This window comes from Ambystoma mexicanum, chromosome 5p (genome assembly GCF_040938575.1).
Source record: "Ambystoma mexicanum isolate Mex_15411 chromosome 5p, UKY_AmexF1_1, whole genome shotgun sequence".
In the NCBI taxonomy this organism is placed as follows: Eukaryota; Metazoa; Chordata; class Amphibia; order Caudata; family Ambystomatidae; genus Ambystoma; species Ambystoma mexicanum.
The window spans coordinates 991,185,012-991,201,521 of record NC_090930.1 but is presented as its reverse complement, the minus strand read 5'-3'; the positions used below and the strand labels follow the sequence as shown (position 1 = coordinate 991,201,521).

General features: G+C 43.3%; 1 protein-coding gene across 1 annotated transcript in view; it reads left to right on the top strand.

Annotated features, from left to right (window-relative positions):
- Positions 1-16,510, top strand: part of F13A1 (coagulation factor XIII A chain) — a 767,832-nt gene that overhangs the window by 263,070 nt on the left and 488,252 nt on the right. The window contains exon 5 of the mRNA XM_069613463.1: positions 9,774-9,892. Coding sequence (XP_069469564.1) covers positions 9,774-9,892 — 119 coding nt within the window. The remainder of the gene's footprint in view (positions 1-9,773; positions 9,893-16,510) is intronic.

Here is a 16,510-nt window from a genome sequence, read left to right as displayed (position 1 = left end):
AACGATCGGTCATCCCATTCATATGCCCTCCGCACAGACATGCGTCGGTTGCTGCATAAATGGAAGTGTACACACTCACATGAGGCCCTGGAACTCTAGCTCTCTGCATTGTACTCTCCCAAGTCCTCTTTTGATAGAGCAAAAGGGAATTTTACCTCACCCTTATTGACTCTCACTCCAACCATCCTCACATCTACAGGACACCCTAAACTCATTCCTCACTCCTCCTAAACCTATTACCATGAACTCCACTCTCACAGCTAATGACCTAGCTGAATACTTTACGGCAAAGATTTACAAAATTAGAGACTCTCTCCTTACCTTCCACACACTCCCTCATCCTACATCCTACACTCTGCCTACTCTACCATCATCTTCTGCCTCTCTCTCCCACTTTAGTAACACTAATGCTGAACAAGTTCTATCTCTACTGATGAAGGTTAACCCCTCTTGGCCCTATCAGCCCCTCTTGCTCCTCAGCTAGTCAAGCCTATTGCCCAGATAGTGGCTGTTAGGAAAGATTTCTCTTTTAGCAATTTTCCCTCCATAGTTGTATATACCCCCAAACCTTTTGTTTTTGTTTTTTTGAACCTGTCATGGCTTTTTACGGGGAAGTGGATCCTCCAGATTCACTCACCTGGTCTTTTGCACATTTTGAAATGGAGAAACTAATCAGTACTTTTGTTACTTTTCAACATTGCACGCAACATCTTACAATGCAGTGCAATGAGGGTAATTTTGTATCACCCTAGCTTTTTACACTTGAGATTCTTGGTTACTTTTATAAGTACCTAAAGACAAGCTGGTGGCAGCAATTATATTTTTACTATTTGTGTGTTATTTCTAGTGTGCATATTTGGGTTTACCATATATGGCTGGTAAACATGGCTAGTGCCTTAAACTGGCCACGCCACAAGAATTTCCCTTATCCTTTGGCCATATTGTTGTTTGACTTTCTTCTTGTATACCAGGTCAGCTAATCCCTTATAAGGACATGAAATTGCCCAGTAAAGCTGCAGCATTCCTGGGCTAGGGATGCATTTGTGTTTGTGTGGCTTAGGAAGTGGGTGGGACTGCCTGGTCCCACTCCACATCCATGGTGCCAGTGAGTCTAGGTGTAGGGCAGGAGTAAAACCAATAGTTGTCCCTTATTAAACATCTACTAGCTGTTTGAATGGTACAAATCCATTACCATTGGTGGCCTTTGGCTTGCTTCCAGGGTGGATTTTGGATCAGAAGAGGATTCCTGCAGCCATTTCATCAGATCAGCATTGGAGCCAAGAATCCCTTGTAGAGTAACAGCTGACTGAAGATCTGAAGAAGACTCCTGAAGAGGCCCAGCATCCCTTCCAGCATTGGGCCTGGTAAAACCCTTTTGCACTACCTCATCTGCAAAGGCCCTGTGTGGTGCTTCAACCGCTGGAATGGTGGGACCAACTAGTCTCGGCATACACTCAAGGATTCAGCCGTCCTGAGCCTTCAGAGGTATACCTGGACCACCCGGTTGACTAACCAGCTCTCCAGGGAACTACTTACCTAGAACTGTTGCCGTTCTTAGTTTGCATCCAGAAATTCAGTGGTCACCTGCTTGTGGTTTACATCACCTTCCTGCTGAATTTCAGCCTCACACAGCTTCAAGGGATCCTGCTATAGAAGGACTTCTACAAGCGTGACTTGAAGGGCGCCTGCTGTCATCTCTGTGTGGTGGTCATTGCTGGATCTTGCCTTCCACCGTCCTGTGAAGTGACCTGAAGTGGGCTGGATTAGTGATTTTTGATTTTCTCCATTGCCAATGGTTGCACTCTGCTCCTGGCCCGACCCGAAGAATCTTTGCACCCGCAGCTCCAGGGCACCTCTCACCGGAATCAATGGTAGGAAAACCAACCTCCAGCAACCCCCAGTTACCCATCCAGTGTTCTGGGAAAATTGGAGTCAGGGGAATAAGCGAACACAAAGCATGTCTCCCCCTCCCGTCATCAAGACAATATCATTGAGGGTAAGTCTCTTTGAATCCTTCCATCTCACTGCTTTTTGGTTGGCGCACCTGAGCAGTAAAACCTGAAAGATAAGAACACATTGTACTTATCTAGTAACTTTGTTGCATTTCTTCATTTGAACAATCACCAGCACAAGTCCTTTACCTGCATCGGATACATTTTGGGGAGAAGCATTGTGACTTTTGGGCACAAGGCCCAACTCTTCATAGGGATTGACCAATGAAGCCAGGGAATTATGTCTTGGTTGCATCTTAATGTATCACTTTACTTACCTCTTTTATTGATTTAAGCCATTAAATGCATTTTTAAAAACCTATGGTGACTGTATATTTGTTTATTATTGAGTGTTGTGCGATATTATTACCTGATTGTTTAATTTTTTTGTGTGTTTTAGAGGCCTAGCATACATACTGTATTCCGTATACATTACTGTCTAAGTTGAATTATTGTGTGATCCATTGTATGGACTCATACTGGATCCCTGACCTCACTCACACTCTCCTGAGAATAGCCTTGACTGCTCTCCATTGCTACCTTGATTTCTTTTTGGCTAGCCTCTCAAGGTTCCTCTGTTCACTATAACTAGGGTGGCCTCCTAAATCTGTCTACCGGGCCAGATTCTATAAATCCACCTTAACAAGTTGGTGCTCAGCGGTGTGGATAAGGTCTTGGGTACCCCAATGTTGTTCACTGGTCTAGTACTATAATTCTATTTACACAGAACACTGTGATTCGAGGTTAGTAGGTTATAACAGTTGCCTACTCTTTTTAAGTATGGAAACATTTTACAACTCTTGCTGCTCTTAAAGTAGAATTTTTTTTAAAGTTTTGTTTGTATTGAGGATTTCAATCCTCTGGTTTAAAGGCTGATCTGATACAGAAATTGCTAGATCACAGGCATCTAGGATTACTCCTTTGACATTAAATAGTGATGCAGTAGATGCTGGGACAGATTCCAGCAGTAGCAATGGGCTTGTGGCTACTGCCACCGAAGAAGAAGAAGAAGAAGAAGAAGAAGAAGAAGAAGAAGAAGAAGAAGAAGAAGAAGAAGAAGAAGAAGAAGACTCTCATTTTTCAAAGTCAACCTAAGTAGCTGAGGTCTTGTTTGAGCTTAAGAGAGAAAAACATACTCTCATGGAAAGGAGTTGGACTTTAACATGGCTAATCTGGAGTTTGACAGGATAGAAAAACAGAAAGACAGGGATTGCCAGTTGCAGTTTACCAGACTACAAGGCTCTCACGGCTTCTCCATAGGTTCTGGGAGGGGTTCTGGATCCTCTTCTCATCCAACATTTCCCAAGGATCTGCTCAGTTTATATGATGAGAAACATGATATGAAGTGATCATCCTTTATTCGACTATCGATTATTCAGGTAAAACACATCACCATTAAATTGCAGAAAATTAATTACTCCATTGAAGTAAATATAATGCAATTAAAACGTATCTACCCATTTTGACAAAATAACCATTGACCTTGGTATAAACATACAAATTCATTATATTCCTAGTTCATTAAACATCAGCTATTAAACACAATCATTCCATATTAACGTAGCTAGCATTTAAACGCCCTCAATTACTATGGCCTATGTGGAAGGAATGTGGTGTGTCATATGAATTTTCATCTGCATACCATCCACAGACCAATGGCCTAGTTGAGAGGTGAAGTAGGACTCTCAAAAGCATGATTGAAGCACTCGAGGAGCCCCATGGGAGAAAGTGGGGATTTCCTGATGCCATGCTTAATTTTTGCCTACAGAGAGGTACCTTAAGTAGGGGTTGTCTTTAACCAATTTAAACTCTTGTTTGGTCACCCTATAAGGGTACCCCTTGCCATAGTCAAGGAAGAATGGGGGATGCCCACTCCTTCTGTCACTACCAATGTAGTGGACTGTGTTTTAGGCTTGAGTTAGAGGAAGAACTTAGTGATGGCTCATGCTAATGACAAGTTGAAGGCTGGACAAACACTGGTCAAACATTGGTAGGACCAGAAAAGCTTGGGCATATATTTCCAAGGCCAAAATATCCTGATGACGAATTGTAGAAGGCCTAGACCTTTACAGGACAAGTGCTCAGGTCCTTACCATATTGTTGAAAGACTGGGGTGAGGTAAACTATTTGGTGGACCTTGGAAGAGCTGGTCAGTCTACCAAAGTGTTCCATGTGAACAGGTTGAAGTCATTTATCCCTAGAGTTGAAATGGGAACCCTACCTCTGGCTTCAGATAGGGATAAAAGGAATCTGAACTTCCCCCTGGCCTTCTCCAGTGTAGCTCTTCTGATGTCTCCATTGAGGGCGGCAAATTGTCCCCTCAACTGACTCCACAGCAACAAGTGAGCGGAAGACTCACTCACTCATGCTTAACACCTTGTTGCAAGCATGAGATTGATACTTGAGACAGTGTTCCTTCAAAGGTAAGAGCTATAGGATGTCAGACTAAGTCAAATCCCGCACAAAGTCTGAAGTCAACAACATGTTGGATCTAGGGGTGAAAGCTGCCCCCAGTAATCCTTGGTGCAGTCTAGTGGTTTTGGTACCAAAAGCAGAAACCTCAGATTTGAGATTCTGTTTGGACTACAGAGTTCTTAATGCTGTTACCGAGACAGATGCATATCCCCTTCCACAAATTGATGAGTCTGTGGACAAGCTAGGTGCTGCCAAGTACCTTAGCACTTTTGACATTAATGCATGCAAATATCCCTCACAAAATATGCCAAGGAGAAGACATGCTTCTCAACACCTGACAGACTTTACCAATTCAGGGTAATGCTCTTTGACTTAAAGACCACACTTTCCACTTTTCAAAGGCTGGTCAATGATGTCCTGAATGGGTTGGATGAACTCTGCATGGCATACCTGAACGATACAGCAGTTTTCAGCCCTACTTGGGAGGAACATGTTAGACACCTTGGGATTGGGTTGCAGGTCTTTCAGCATGCCCACCTGACCATAAAGGCTACCAAGTACCAGATCGGTCAGGGATCAGTGACCTACCTAGGCCATGATGTTCGTGGGGCCAAGATTCAGCCTCTTCCCAGCAAAGTACAGGTTGTCGATAAGTGGCATTAAGTAGCACACTCACATCTTATCAACCATCAAGCGTACATGGTGTTTATTGACTTCAGGGCCGCGTTCGACTCTGTCTCGCAAAGCATGTTATTGCAGAAATTGTACAGAGCAAAGTGTCCGGTCTCTGTGGTTGCTCTAATTGGTCTCCTTCACAATAACACATCCATCCAGATTTGCCTATCAATAGATGGTGACATGTCCTCTTCAATTCCCACACAAAGTGGCCTGAAACAGGGCTGTACATTAGCTTAGGCTCTGTGCAACTTTTTTATTTCAGAGATAAAAGACAAACTTAGCAAAGTTATATCAGATTCTCCAAAATTGGGCTCCAATACTGTTCCCTGGCTCCTATATGCAGATGATTTTGTTTTATTTGCAAAGACACCTAAAGGCCTACAAAATCAGCTAAATGCCCCAAATTAATATTTTCAACATAACCAACTAGCAATAAATCACGATAAAACCAAGATTTCACAATGTGGGATACCCAAGAAGGATCAAAGTCCAATCCATTGGTTGCTGAATAAAACGAAACTTGAAGTAATTCATGAATATCGTTATTTGGGGATCAATATCAACAATCATCAACAGCACCTCCCCTTCATCAATGAAATTAATACCAAAATAGCAACAGCCATATCACAAGCTCGCATTATAAATTCCAAATACGGCAAGTTCTCGTCTACTCCAATACTTACATTTTTTAGGCAGAAAATTGTTCCTATAATATTATATGGAGCGGAGACAACATTTTGGACATCAGAGGCTTTTTGGCTCAAGGTAGAGGGTCAATTTTGGTAACAGGTTCTATCATTATCAGCTAGTCAACCTCCGGCCATTATTAGGCATGAATTAGGGATGGCATCACTTTATGGAGCCTATGTCTGGAAGCTTTGCTTCCTATACAGGAAATGTCTATTGTCTAATTAAACAAGTTCAGTACTACACATCTTATCTCAGTATGTGCAGTCAACAAGTCACAAATACCTTACCATCTGGAAAAATTAGATCACAAATCGATTAGAGGCAGCAAGCATCTCTATAGATCTTTTATTGTCTAATCCTGTGCGAGCTAAACAAAAGATTTGACAGCCGGACTGGATTAATACTCGCCAGGCATGCCTCACACTTATAGATTTAGAAAACAATCCGTTTTTACATAAAAGATTCCAGACTCCAGAATCTTATTTCATGAAATGTCCAGCTCCCTTTTACAGATATGCATTCCTGCAGTTCAGACGGAATCTATGGCTGAGCAATGAGGTACTTGCTAATTGACTGTCCTGGTCTAGTCAGCGCATGTAATATTTATTTGACAAATAGTTTTAAATATTTTAGAGTTACTGATCTAGATGTATTATGGCAGCGCATGTTTTGTGCAACTCGAACTTCAATCAGAATTACAATTGTTCCATTTTTACTTTCCCTGAATATTAACCAGCATGTTTGAATTGATATATTGATATATTTTAAACTGCTTTTTTAATTAAATGAGTTATTATGGTGCTGTTATAATTCCTTTGTTGGATAGAACGATTTTATGTGTTCTTCCTTTTTGCTTTTGCTAGGTTTCTTATCATGTATGTCTTCTTAATAGATTTACTTGACTTATTTTACCTTTTAATGTATAAGAAATTGAAAAGTTGATACTTATATCAATAAAACAAAAGTACAGGCTGTACATGACTGGGCAACCCCCACAACCAAAACCCAGGTGAGAGCTTTTCAAGGCCTCACTGAGTGCTACCAGAACTTCACAGCAGACTACGGAAACTGCTTGTTTAATTTTTTAGTGTGTTAGAGTCATTGACTAAAGAATGTATTTTTTAAACATTCCTGTCTAAATTGAATTATTGTGTGGTTCACTGTATGTACTCATTATGGAACCCTGACCCTACTCACACTCTCCTGAGAATAGCCTTGCGACTTTTATTGGATTTGGGCTAACCTTTCCGAGTTCCCCTGATCACTATAACTAGGGTGGCCTCTTAAAATCTGTCCACCAGGCCAGATTCTCGAAATCCTTCCTAACAGTGGCCTCTCACCTTGCTGAACTCTTCAACCTGTCCTTCAACTCTGATTGCTTTCCTTCTACTTTCAAAATGGCTACGGTCATCCTTCTCCTTAAAAAGCAGGGTTTGACCCATTTCTACCACCTAACCTCCCCACTGTGTCCCTCCTTGCGCACTACTCTAAAGTGCTCAAAAGCGTTCTGTTCAACTGTCTCACCAATTTTTTAGACATCCTCCCCCTTTGAGATCCCTGCTAGTGGGTTTGCACTCCTGTCACTCTACGGAAACTGCTGTCAAGAATGTCTCCAACTGCATCGTCTTTGCTACGCACTCCAACCTATCCTCTATCCTCATTCTCATTGATCTGTCTGCTGACTTTAACACTGTTGATCGCTCTCATCTCCTTGATACTCTCTTTATTCTTGGGATTCGCAATCAAGCACTTGTCTGGATTGAATCCTACCTGGCACCTGACCAATTATCTGTCTCCTGGAGCAACAACACCTCTCAACTTACTCGTCTAACTATTGGTGTTCTGCAAGGCTCAGTCGTGGGTCCTCTCCACATTACACTCTACACCTCTGCTCTTGGGGCACTAATCTCCGTCTTTGTGTTCTCTGGCCACCACTTTGTTGAAAATACCCATATCTTCTCTTCCTGAACTCTCCTCTCAACTCTCAATCAAAATGTCCAACTGTCTCTCTGCCAATAAATATTAGATGGCTTTGCACTCTCTGATGTTAAACTCTACTAAAACAGAGGTACTGTCCTTCCCTTCCAAATACTCCCTCTCATCTCTTTACCTGCCTACCTGACACTCTCCCCTACTCTTCTTCAGCTAGAAACCTCAGTGTCATCTATAACCCTTCTCACACCTTCTCTACTTTCATCTCTAAAACAGCAACGTCAGCTCACTGCAACCTCCTAAATATTAGGAAAATCAGTCACCTCCTTCCTTTCAACACTGCCAAGCGTCTCTTAACCACTCTTGTCTTTTCTAAACTGCACTACTATGCCAGCATCCTCTTTGGTCTCCCCAACTGTGCTTTCTGTCCTTTCGACAAGATCATTAACTTTGTTACCATGATTCTCTTTGAACTCCCTCTCTTCACACCACTTCCCTGTAGTGTCACAAGGTTAGATGGCTGATGATGCAAAACAGACTAGAGTTAAATTCCTTCTCCTGGTTCACAAATCTGTCCATGGTATGGTGCCACCATATCTATCCTCCTCTATCCAACTCTACAAGCCTTCTCGTAATTTCTGCTCTGCCTCCTTGACTTTCCTTTTGAGACTTTGCCCTCCCTGTGCTGGCTGTTGCGTCAGCTCTTTCTCCCCGCTTGCCCCATTTGAATGGAATTTTCTTCCCCTGGAAATCTGAGAAACAGTCCAAATGGATTTGTTCTGAACCAAACTGAAATCCTACCTCCTCACCTCTGAGTTACCCTCTTAACCAGACTTTCATCTGCCTTCTAGTTAGCATTTTCACTCACCTCTAACTTGGCCCTCTCCCTCACTTTCTCCGCCTCCACTCTCGTACTTCATACATCCTGGTCACATCCGTACCGCCTACCTGCACTTAGAAATGTCTAATGTTGGTTGTCCTTAATCTATGTACGTCCACTTATGAATTGTCCCCAGTGACTGTTCTATTTACTCCCCTCCAAAACCTGGCCAGAATGTCACTCAAACTTGCCCCAATGTAAGAAGCTCAGTGCTTCCCATCAAATCTGATTTCTTATCTATTGTATGTTATCTTGTAATCAAAATATTTTTTTTACTCCATGTATATAAATATAATAAATCAATCAATTATAGGCTGAAGCATGTAGGAAACACTGGCAGTTTCAATTTGTCAATAGGCAAGGAAGTCTATCTTCATTTTGCGTACATGATTTGAGACTGCCAAGATACAAAATTGGAGAAATAGGATGACAGGTCAGGGTCTGTTTATCCAGTTACAATCATTTACATTAAGAACCTCTTCCTCCCCTTTATTTGAACGCAATGATCATAGACAAAACCCAACTATTTTAGAGAATACAGGATGGGTCTGGAATTTGATGAAAGAAGAATTTCGAAGGTCTCGCTTAAAGCATGAACTCTTTTTGGTGCAACCTGTGATGCAGCAAACCATAAGCATCGACCATTCCTGGTGGCCATATTGGTATGGCCACCCATGTGATATCTGAGTATAGAGCAATATAACCACGTGCACTTAGATTGTAGATCTCACAGCTTAACTAAAGGTAGGAGACACATTTTTGGAAATATTTCAGATATACTATTAAGCTTTATTAATTATGCACATAATGAAACCGAATGGCACTTATTTGACCAATTCATAAATGTATCAGTAATTGATGTAAGGTGAAGGGAGTGAACATGTACATCATTTGCCAGAGCAACAGCAATAGCAGACAAATGTACATCTTAAAGATGGCAATGTTTTCCTTCTCATATCAGATGATCACCAGAGAGGTCAATGGGTTAATATATTCTGCAATAGAGTGCAAGTCTGGGGGGTGGCCAAGAGGAGATGTCTTTTTTCTTAATAAGGTGAAAAATAGAGCCTTTCCTATCAGCCGAAAATCAAAATGTCAACTGAATACACCCTTGATAAAACTGGCGAAATATCGCATCATGCCAATGCAATCTCTCTAATAGAATCTCTGTCTCCATTCTGGCGCAGATGACGCTGTGTACCTGGATGACGAGAGCGAAAGGGAAGAATATGTCCTGAATGACTTGGGCGTCCTTTTCCATGGAGAGTCCCGGCAAGTGAAATCAAGAAGCTGGGAGTTTGGTCAGGTAAGAATTCTAGATTGTCTTCCGATCTGTTGCAAAACCGTGACAGCGACCTGCCCCACACTACAACAACAGAGATACTTTACACATCCATTATTGAACATGTATGCTGCTCTTTTATAAAAAATTTCACAATTTATTTTGGAAGTGTGGAGATCCGTTTCTGTATGTTGAGTATGCAACATTGCCTCATACCATTGAGAGGGGAGACATGCAAATGCTTATTTTTCGCTGTCATGATGTCAGAAAAGTATTTTTTTGAAATACATGTAATTCATTTATTATCTAAAAATTGCCTTTTTGCCACATCTTCCTGGTTATAATCAAAACACCTTTGTTAACAAGCGACATAGAATTAATTCATCGTTTGTGACGCACTTAATACCGGAGACCAACCTCTACGCGTGGGACCAGGATTCAGACCTGTGAAGCTCTGCATTGTCGTGCTGCCAAGATAAACACGCCCCATGAGCTAGCAACATCGAGTCTTATCTGCAAACTAACATCAATGGATTTCAGTTACATATTCTGAATACTTAATTCCTCAAAATCTAAGCCATATTTTTTTTTTATTTCTGTCCAACCATCTTCTGAAATGTACAACATTTAATAATTATATTCGGTGGCAGCGCAAGGTGTTTGTCAGGCGTCCGTCAGGCAGTTTGGGTAGAGGCCACAGTCCCTGCTGGTTTCTCCCAGAGATCTGCCCTACTGCCTCCCACAAGTCCTAAACTCCTCCCACACAAGACTCACAGCTCCAGGCCAAAGTGACCCTCTGCCCCTTCCTCCAAGGGGCGTGACCCCCCAGTCTACACCAGAACTTACATTTCAGAGTGAAGCTGCAACCCCACAGCATGGAAAGGATGGGATGATAGTCAGAGAATGGTGCTTGCATGTTTTGGAGCTAGTTCCAAAAGCTACATAAATTAACACAAATGCTTCTACTATATTTTGCCAAAACGGAAGGAAGTTTTCTGAAAGATTATGAATGAATATTAAGTACTATTGCAGAAGGGAATTGGGCATTATTACAAGAGACTCATCTCTGGACAACCCTGCAGAACATTGTGTTTCAGCCTGCCATGCCATTACAGAACGGGAAAGACCAAATCAGCTTGGTCCCACCCCCAAAAGGATCATTCCAGTCCAGCTAGGTCCCAATGAGTCACATCCCTTCTACACAAGACCACAAGCGACCCCAGCCAAGGGAAACTAGGCACAGCCAGCTTGGGACCCATGTCCCATGCCATCCCATCTTGCATGACACATTCAAAACGGGCGGATGGTGACTGGAAGGTTATGAAGGATGGCATGTCAGGATGAGAAACAGAGATCGAGAGGGTTACCCAGAGCAACTGCCAGTGGTTATGTTTAACTTATAGCCTTCCGGACTACATTTGGCCCCATCAAAATTGGGGCCTTTGTTTTTCCCTTTCTTTTGCCTCCCTGAACACCCTTATGTTTTGGTGCTACCTGTATATACAGGATTATGATATAGCATGCAGGCACCAGAGCCTATTTTCTCTCCTCCCCTACTAACTTACAGCAGCCCCATCTGGTTATTATTACATGACTATGTACACAGATGTGTATTAGGGTTTTCTTTGTCCCATATTAAAGTTAAACTTTGCAGTATGCCCTTCCTTTCACTATACCACACCAGCTGATCTCATGTGTCTCCCACTGAGATCTGTTCTGGGAATTCCAGGATCCCACGGCTGTAACTAACCCTTATTGGCGACTGCCAGTTCAAGACCCTTCTTATTTATTTATTTATTCTGACACTTGTATAGCGCACCGAACCCGGAGGCATCTGGGCGCTTTTTACTTAAGATGGTGGGTTACATGAGTTGCTTACATAGTAGGTTACATACTTTGGTTACAGTGGTTGCATCTTGCATTAGGTTACGGTAGTTATACATTACCTTGATCTTGACCCTTATTCAGCAGAACCCAAAGGTCCGAGATCTCTGAGGTAATTTTATCTGCCATGTAGAGCTGTGGACACTACATATATTCATGAATAATCTTAGCTGACCTGAAAGCCCTTCTTTCATCCCTGATCCCAGGGCCGTTACGAGGAGGGTACAGGGGGGGCAAACTGCCCCGGGCCTCGCGCTTGCTGGGAGCCTCGCAGCCCCCTCTCCTAAGTGGAAGGCAGCACAGTCTCCCGTGTCCTTTATTCACACGGGGGACTTTGCTTCCCCTGCAATGATTTTGCTGTTTCTTGTGAAGCCGTTTGGCTCTGCAACAAACAGCAAAATAATGGGAGACAGCAGGGCTCAGAAGTGGGCTCTGCTGCCTCCCGTCATTCAGCTGACAACGTGGACATGCTGAATGACAGGAGAGGACTCCTCTCCTGTCAGTCATGTGTTCACGTTGTTCAGCGTGATCACGCTGACTGATAGTAGAGGAGTTCTCGCTTGTCAGTCATGTGTTCACGTTGCTCAGCGTGACCACGCTGACTGATGGGAGAGGAGTTCTCTCTTGTCAGTCAGTGTGTTCTCGTTGCTCAGCATGACCACGCTGACTGACACGAGAGGACTCCTCGCCTGTCAGTCAGTGTGTTCATGTTGTCAGCGTGATCACGCTGACTGATGGGAGAGGCGTTCTGTCTTGTCAGTCAGTCAGTTCACGTGGCTCAGCATGACCACGCTGACTGATGGGAGAGGAGTTCTCTCCTGTCAGTCAGTGTGTTCATGTTTTCAGTGTTATCATGCTAACTGATGGAAGAGGAGTTCTCTCTTATCAGTGTGTTCACATTGCTCGGCGTGACCATGCTGACTGATAGCAGAGGAGTTCTCTCTTGTCAGTCAGTGTGTTCATGTTGCTCAACATGACCATGCTTACTGACAGGAGAGGGCTACTCTCTTGTCAGTCAGTGTGTTCACGTTGTCAGCGTGATCACGCTGACTGATGGGAGAGAAGTTCTCTCTTGTCAGACAGTGTGTTATTTTGCTCAGCGTGACCACACTGACTGATGGGAGAGGAGTTCTCTCTTGTCAGGCAGTGACTGATGGGAGAGATGTTCTCTCTTGTCAGTCAATGTGTTCATGTTGCTCAGCATGACCACGCTGACTGACAGGAGAGGACTCCTCTCCTGTCAGTCAGTGTGTTCATGTTGTCAGCGTGATCACGCTGACTGATTGGAGAGGAGTTCTCTCTTGTCAGTCAGTGTGTTCACGTTGCTCAGCGTGACCACGCTGACTGATGGGAGAGGAGTTCTCTCTTGTCAGTCAGTGTGTTCACGTTGCTCAGCGTGACCACGCTGACTGATGGGAGAGGAGTTCTCTCTTGTCAGTCAGTGTGTTCACGTTGCTCTGCATGACCATGCTGACTGATAGGAGAGGACTCCTCTCCTATCAGCCACTGTGTTCATGTTGTCAGCATGATCATGCTGACTGATGGGAGAGGCGTTCTCTCTTGTCAGGCAGCATGTCTACGTGTCGGCTGCGTGGATGCTTTTTAAGGGTGCGTGTTTTTTATTTTAAATTAAAAGTGTATATGTATATTTAAATTAGTATGTATATATGTATGTATGAATGCATGCGTACATGTTGGTGTTTGTGTCAATGCTGTGTTTGGTTTTATGTGTACATGCATGTATGGAGTTGTATAACTGGTGGATGAATGCATGGGTGAAAGTGTTTTTTGTGAGTGTGTTTCAGCACCACCCCCAAATGTAGCCGCCCTGGGGGCCACTTCATTAAGGGGTGGTTCCTGGCATCAGAGGTGCACCTAGGCTTAAAATGTCAGGGGAGAAAGGGGACTAACACTTCAAATGTTTAGAGAGGCACTAACGTCAGAGGCTGTGAGGAAGGGGCAAACTTCCTTGTGTGGGGGCATCTAACATCTTTCCACATTTCGAATTAGACTATTCTGGTGAAGCTTCAATGTTACAAGCAACTACCTCTTGCCTTCATTTCTGAAACCTCACACTTAAAGACTGCTTTGAGAATGAGATGTCTCATGTCACTACTTCCCTTCTAATCACTCCACTAGCATGCAAGTGCTAACCCCACATCACGATTTCAATTACCTAAAAATGTATGGATATGAATGCAGGTGCTAACAGTGAAATGACTTCTCATTGCCATGCTAATCCCTGTGGCAATTCTCACCCAGTTCCTGCCCTCCCCACCCAAAACACCTCCTCACTGGAACTCTTCTAGCTAGCTTTAAACATGCCTTGCCATCAAACGTTGCCCTCAATGTGCCTGCAAGTGTCTCCTCAAAGGAGTATTCTGAGAATTCATGACTTCATTGGAGTCGTAAACACGTAACTGGTGTAATAAAAATGTCTTAATCGGGTCTGCCTTTGGCCACTCAATTTAAAAACACTCTGTGTGTCCTTCACTGAAGTTCTTTTAAAAATAAGCATTGGCAAAGCCAACAGTTTTGGCTTGTGTATAAGTATTAGGCATTTACCAGGCACTGCTATTAGCTGCTCAGGTACTCAAACCATTTTGCACTGGCACTATCAATGGCCAGCTAATACCAATACAGAAGTGCCTTTCCCATGCCTACACAAATGCCCAAACTGTTAGCATTGCCAGTGCTCTTTTGGCTTTACCCTTGATGCACAGGACCTTGCATCAAGGTTAAAGCAAACATACTACTTGGCTAAATTGGCCCACATTGAATGTAGGCCAATCTAGCCAGTAATAACACTTATGGTACACAGTCAGCCTGGATGTACTTTCTGTGGCATGGCATTTTTACTGGCTGGGAGTCCATACATGGTAATAATGGCATATATTGATGCAGCCTGCATCAACATAATTAGAACAACCAGCATGAATATATTTTTATACTAGCATATCTCATGGTTTATAGTGATATTACCGAATTACATTATGTCGAAAGTCATAATGTCGAAAAAAAAAGTTGGAAAAAAAATGTAGAATGCCTTTTTTGTTTATTTTTTGTTTGAAATGGGGGGGTTCCCCCAAACCCCCTTTTTTCAATTTTTTTTTGTTTTACCCCTTTTTTTTAGTTGCGGAACCCAAAAAAAATATATAAATGAAAGAAAAAAAAAATTTCAACAAAAAAAAAAGTCAACATTTTTTTTTCCGACATTATGACTTTCGACATAATGTTTTCGACTTTTTCATTGCACACCATATCTCACGTGGAAAGGCGGCATGAAATGTATTGGAAAATGTTCCTATGCACAATTTGTGATTTGCAACTATTGGGAATTTCCATGTGCTTCCATACAAAACCAAATGCAAACTTTATGGATTTCTACCCAATTTTGCAAAGAAAGTGCTGTAAAATGCATACTTTTAACCCAATGTTTCAAATATGTTCTTGGGAGTGAGAACCCCCCCTCAAGCAACCCTTGTTTGGTTTGGGCTCCCTCACTGTGCTCTGTTGATCCTGCCTAATTGGCACAAACATTTAAGCCTCTTAAGAAATGTACCAGCCTCCACTGTACATCATTTGTCACTGTGTATGATGTGTGTTTTAATGCGCACACGGGGGCAGGGTGCTCCTTAATGATATGATATGGCATTTATAACGTGCCTGTACACAAGTGTTTCTAGGCGCGACAGGGCAAGGAGGGAGAAACAAAAGAGTAGGACAAAACACAGATCTTACTAGGCCTTGTGTCATTCAGATCGCGCACAAGCAGGGAAGGGGGAGGGGAGAAGTGCCGAGGGTGGGGTAGGATGCAGAAGTGCAGTAACAAAGGAGAAACAAGAGTGCAGCAAAGGGTGGCACGTGTGGGTACTCATAAGTGCAGCCAACGGGTGGAGAATAAGAGCAAGAACGGGGACTGTAGGGTTACAGATACAGACCACAAGTGCAGGGGAGCCAAGAGGCAGTGCGGGATTGCAACATGACAGGCAGGGACCTGGGCCCGAATTCAGAGCTTGACCAGGTGACCAGTGCATGGATCAGGCAGGTGATCAGCAAGGGAGAGGAAGAGAGAAGGCAGAAGCAAAGAGACAGGTCTTGAGGTGCTTCTGAAACCGGAGATGTTTCTCCTCAAGTCTCAGCGAGGCAGGGAGGCTGTTTCCAGAGGGAGGCCCCAGCCGAAGAAAGAGATCTGCCCTCAACTCTTTGCTTGAAAAAGTGACTGACCCTCAGAGAATTGGGGAGGTGGTGCAGTGGAGAGCTCATGCCATCTTATAGATATTTATTCATATGATAAAAAAGTTAGTCTGGCATGAACCTTTCTTCAGTAGAGAAATCTAACTTTGCTGTAGTTGATTTGGAGTTGTAGTAATAAACCATATTTGGGGATCCTGCACACAAACTCAAGGGTAGATTTCTCGAGTCTCCTGTTTGTGGATGTGCCGCCGCTGGCCGAGTGCAAAAAATTGTAAGGGGGCCTCACCAAATGTTTTGCCCCGAGCCTCACCACATCTTCTGACAGCCCTGCCTGATCCTGACTCTGCCTGCCACCTCTGTCCTCTGGATCTCAAATGTTGCGAGGGGGTTTGATTGTCCTATTGGAGGCGGAATGTAGTCTCTTTCTTGGAGGTTGTAAACACATTTCAGGTGAAGACTGTCCTTAGCTTTCTGGTGAGAAGTCAGTATATTGTGGGACACTGCACGGATAGGGCCCCAGAATGAGTCCCTCGGAGGGAGCTCCATGGTTTGGGTTTTGTG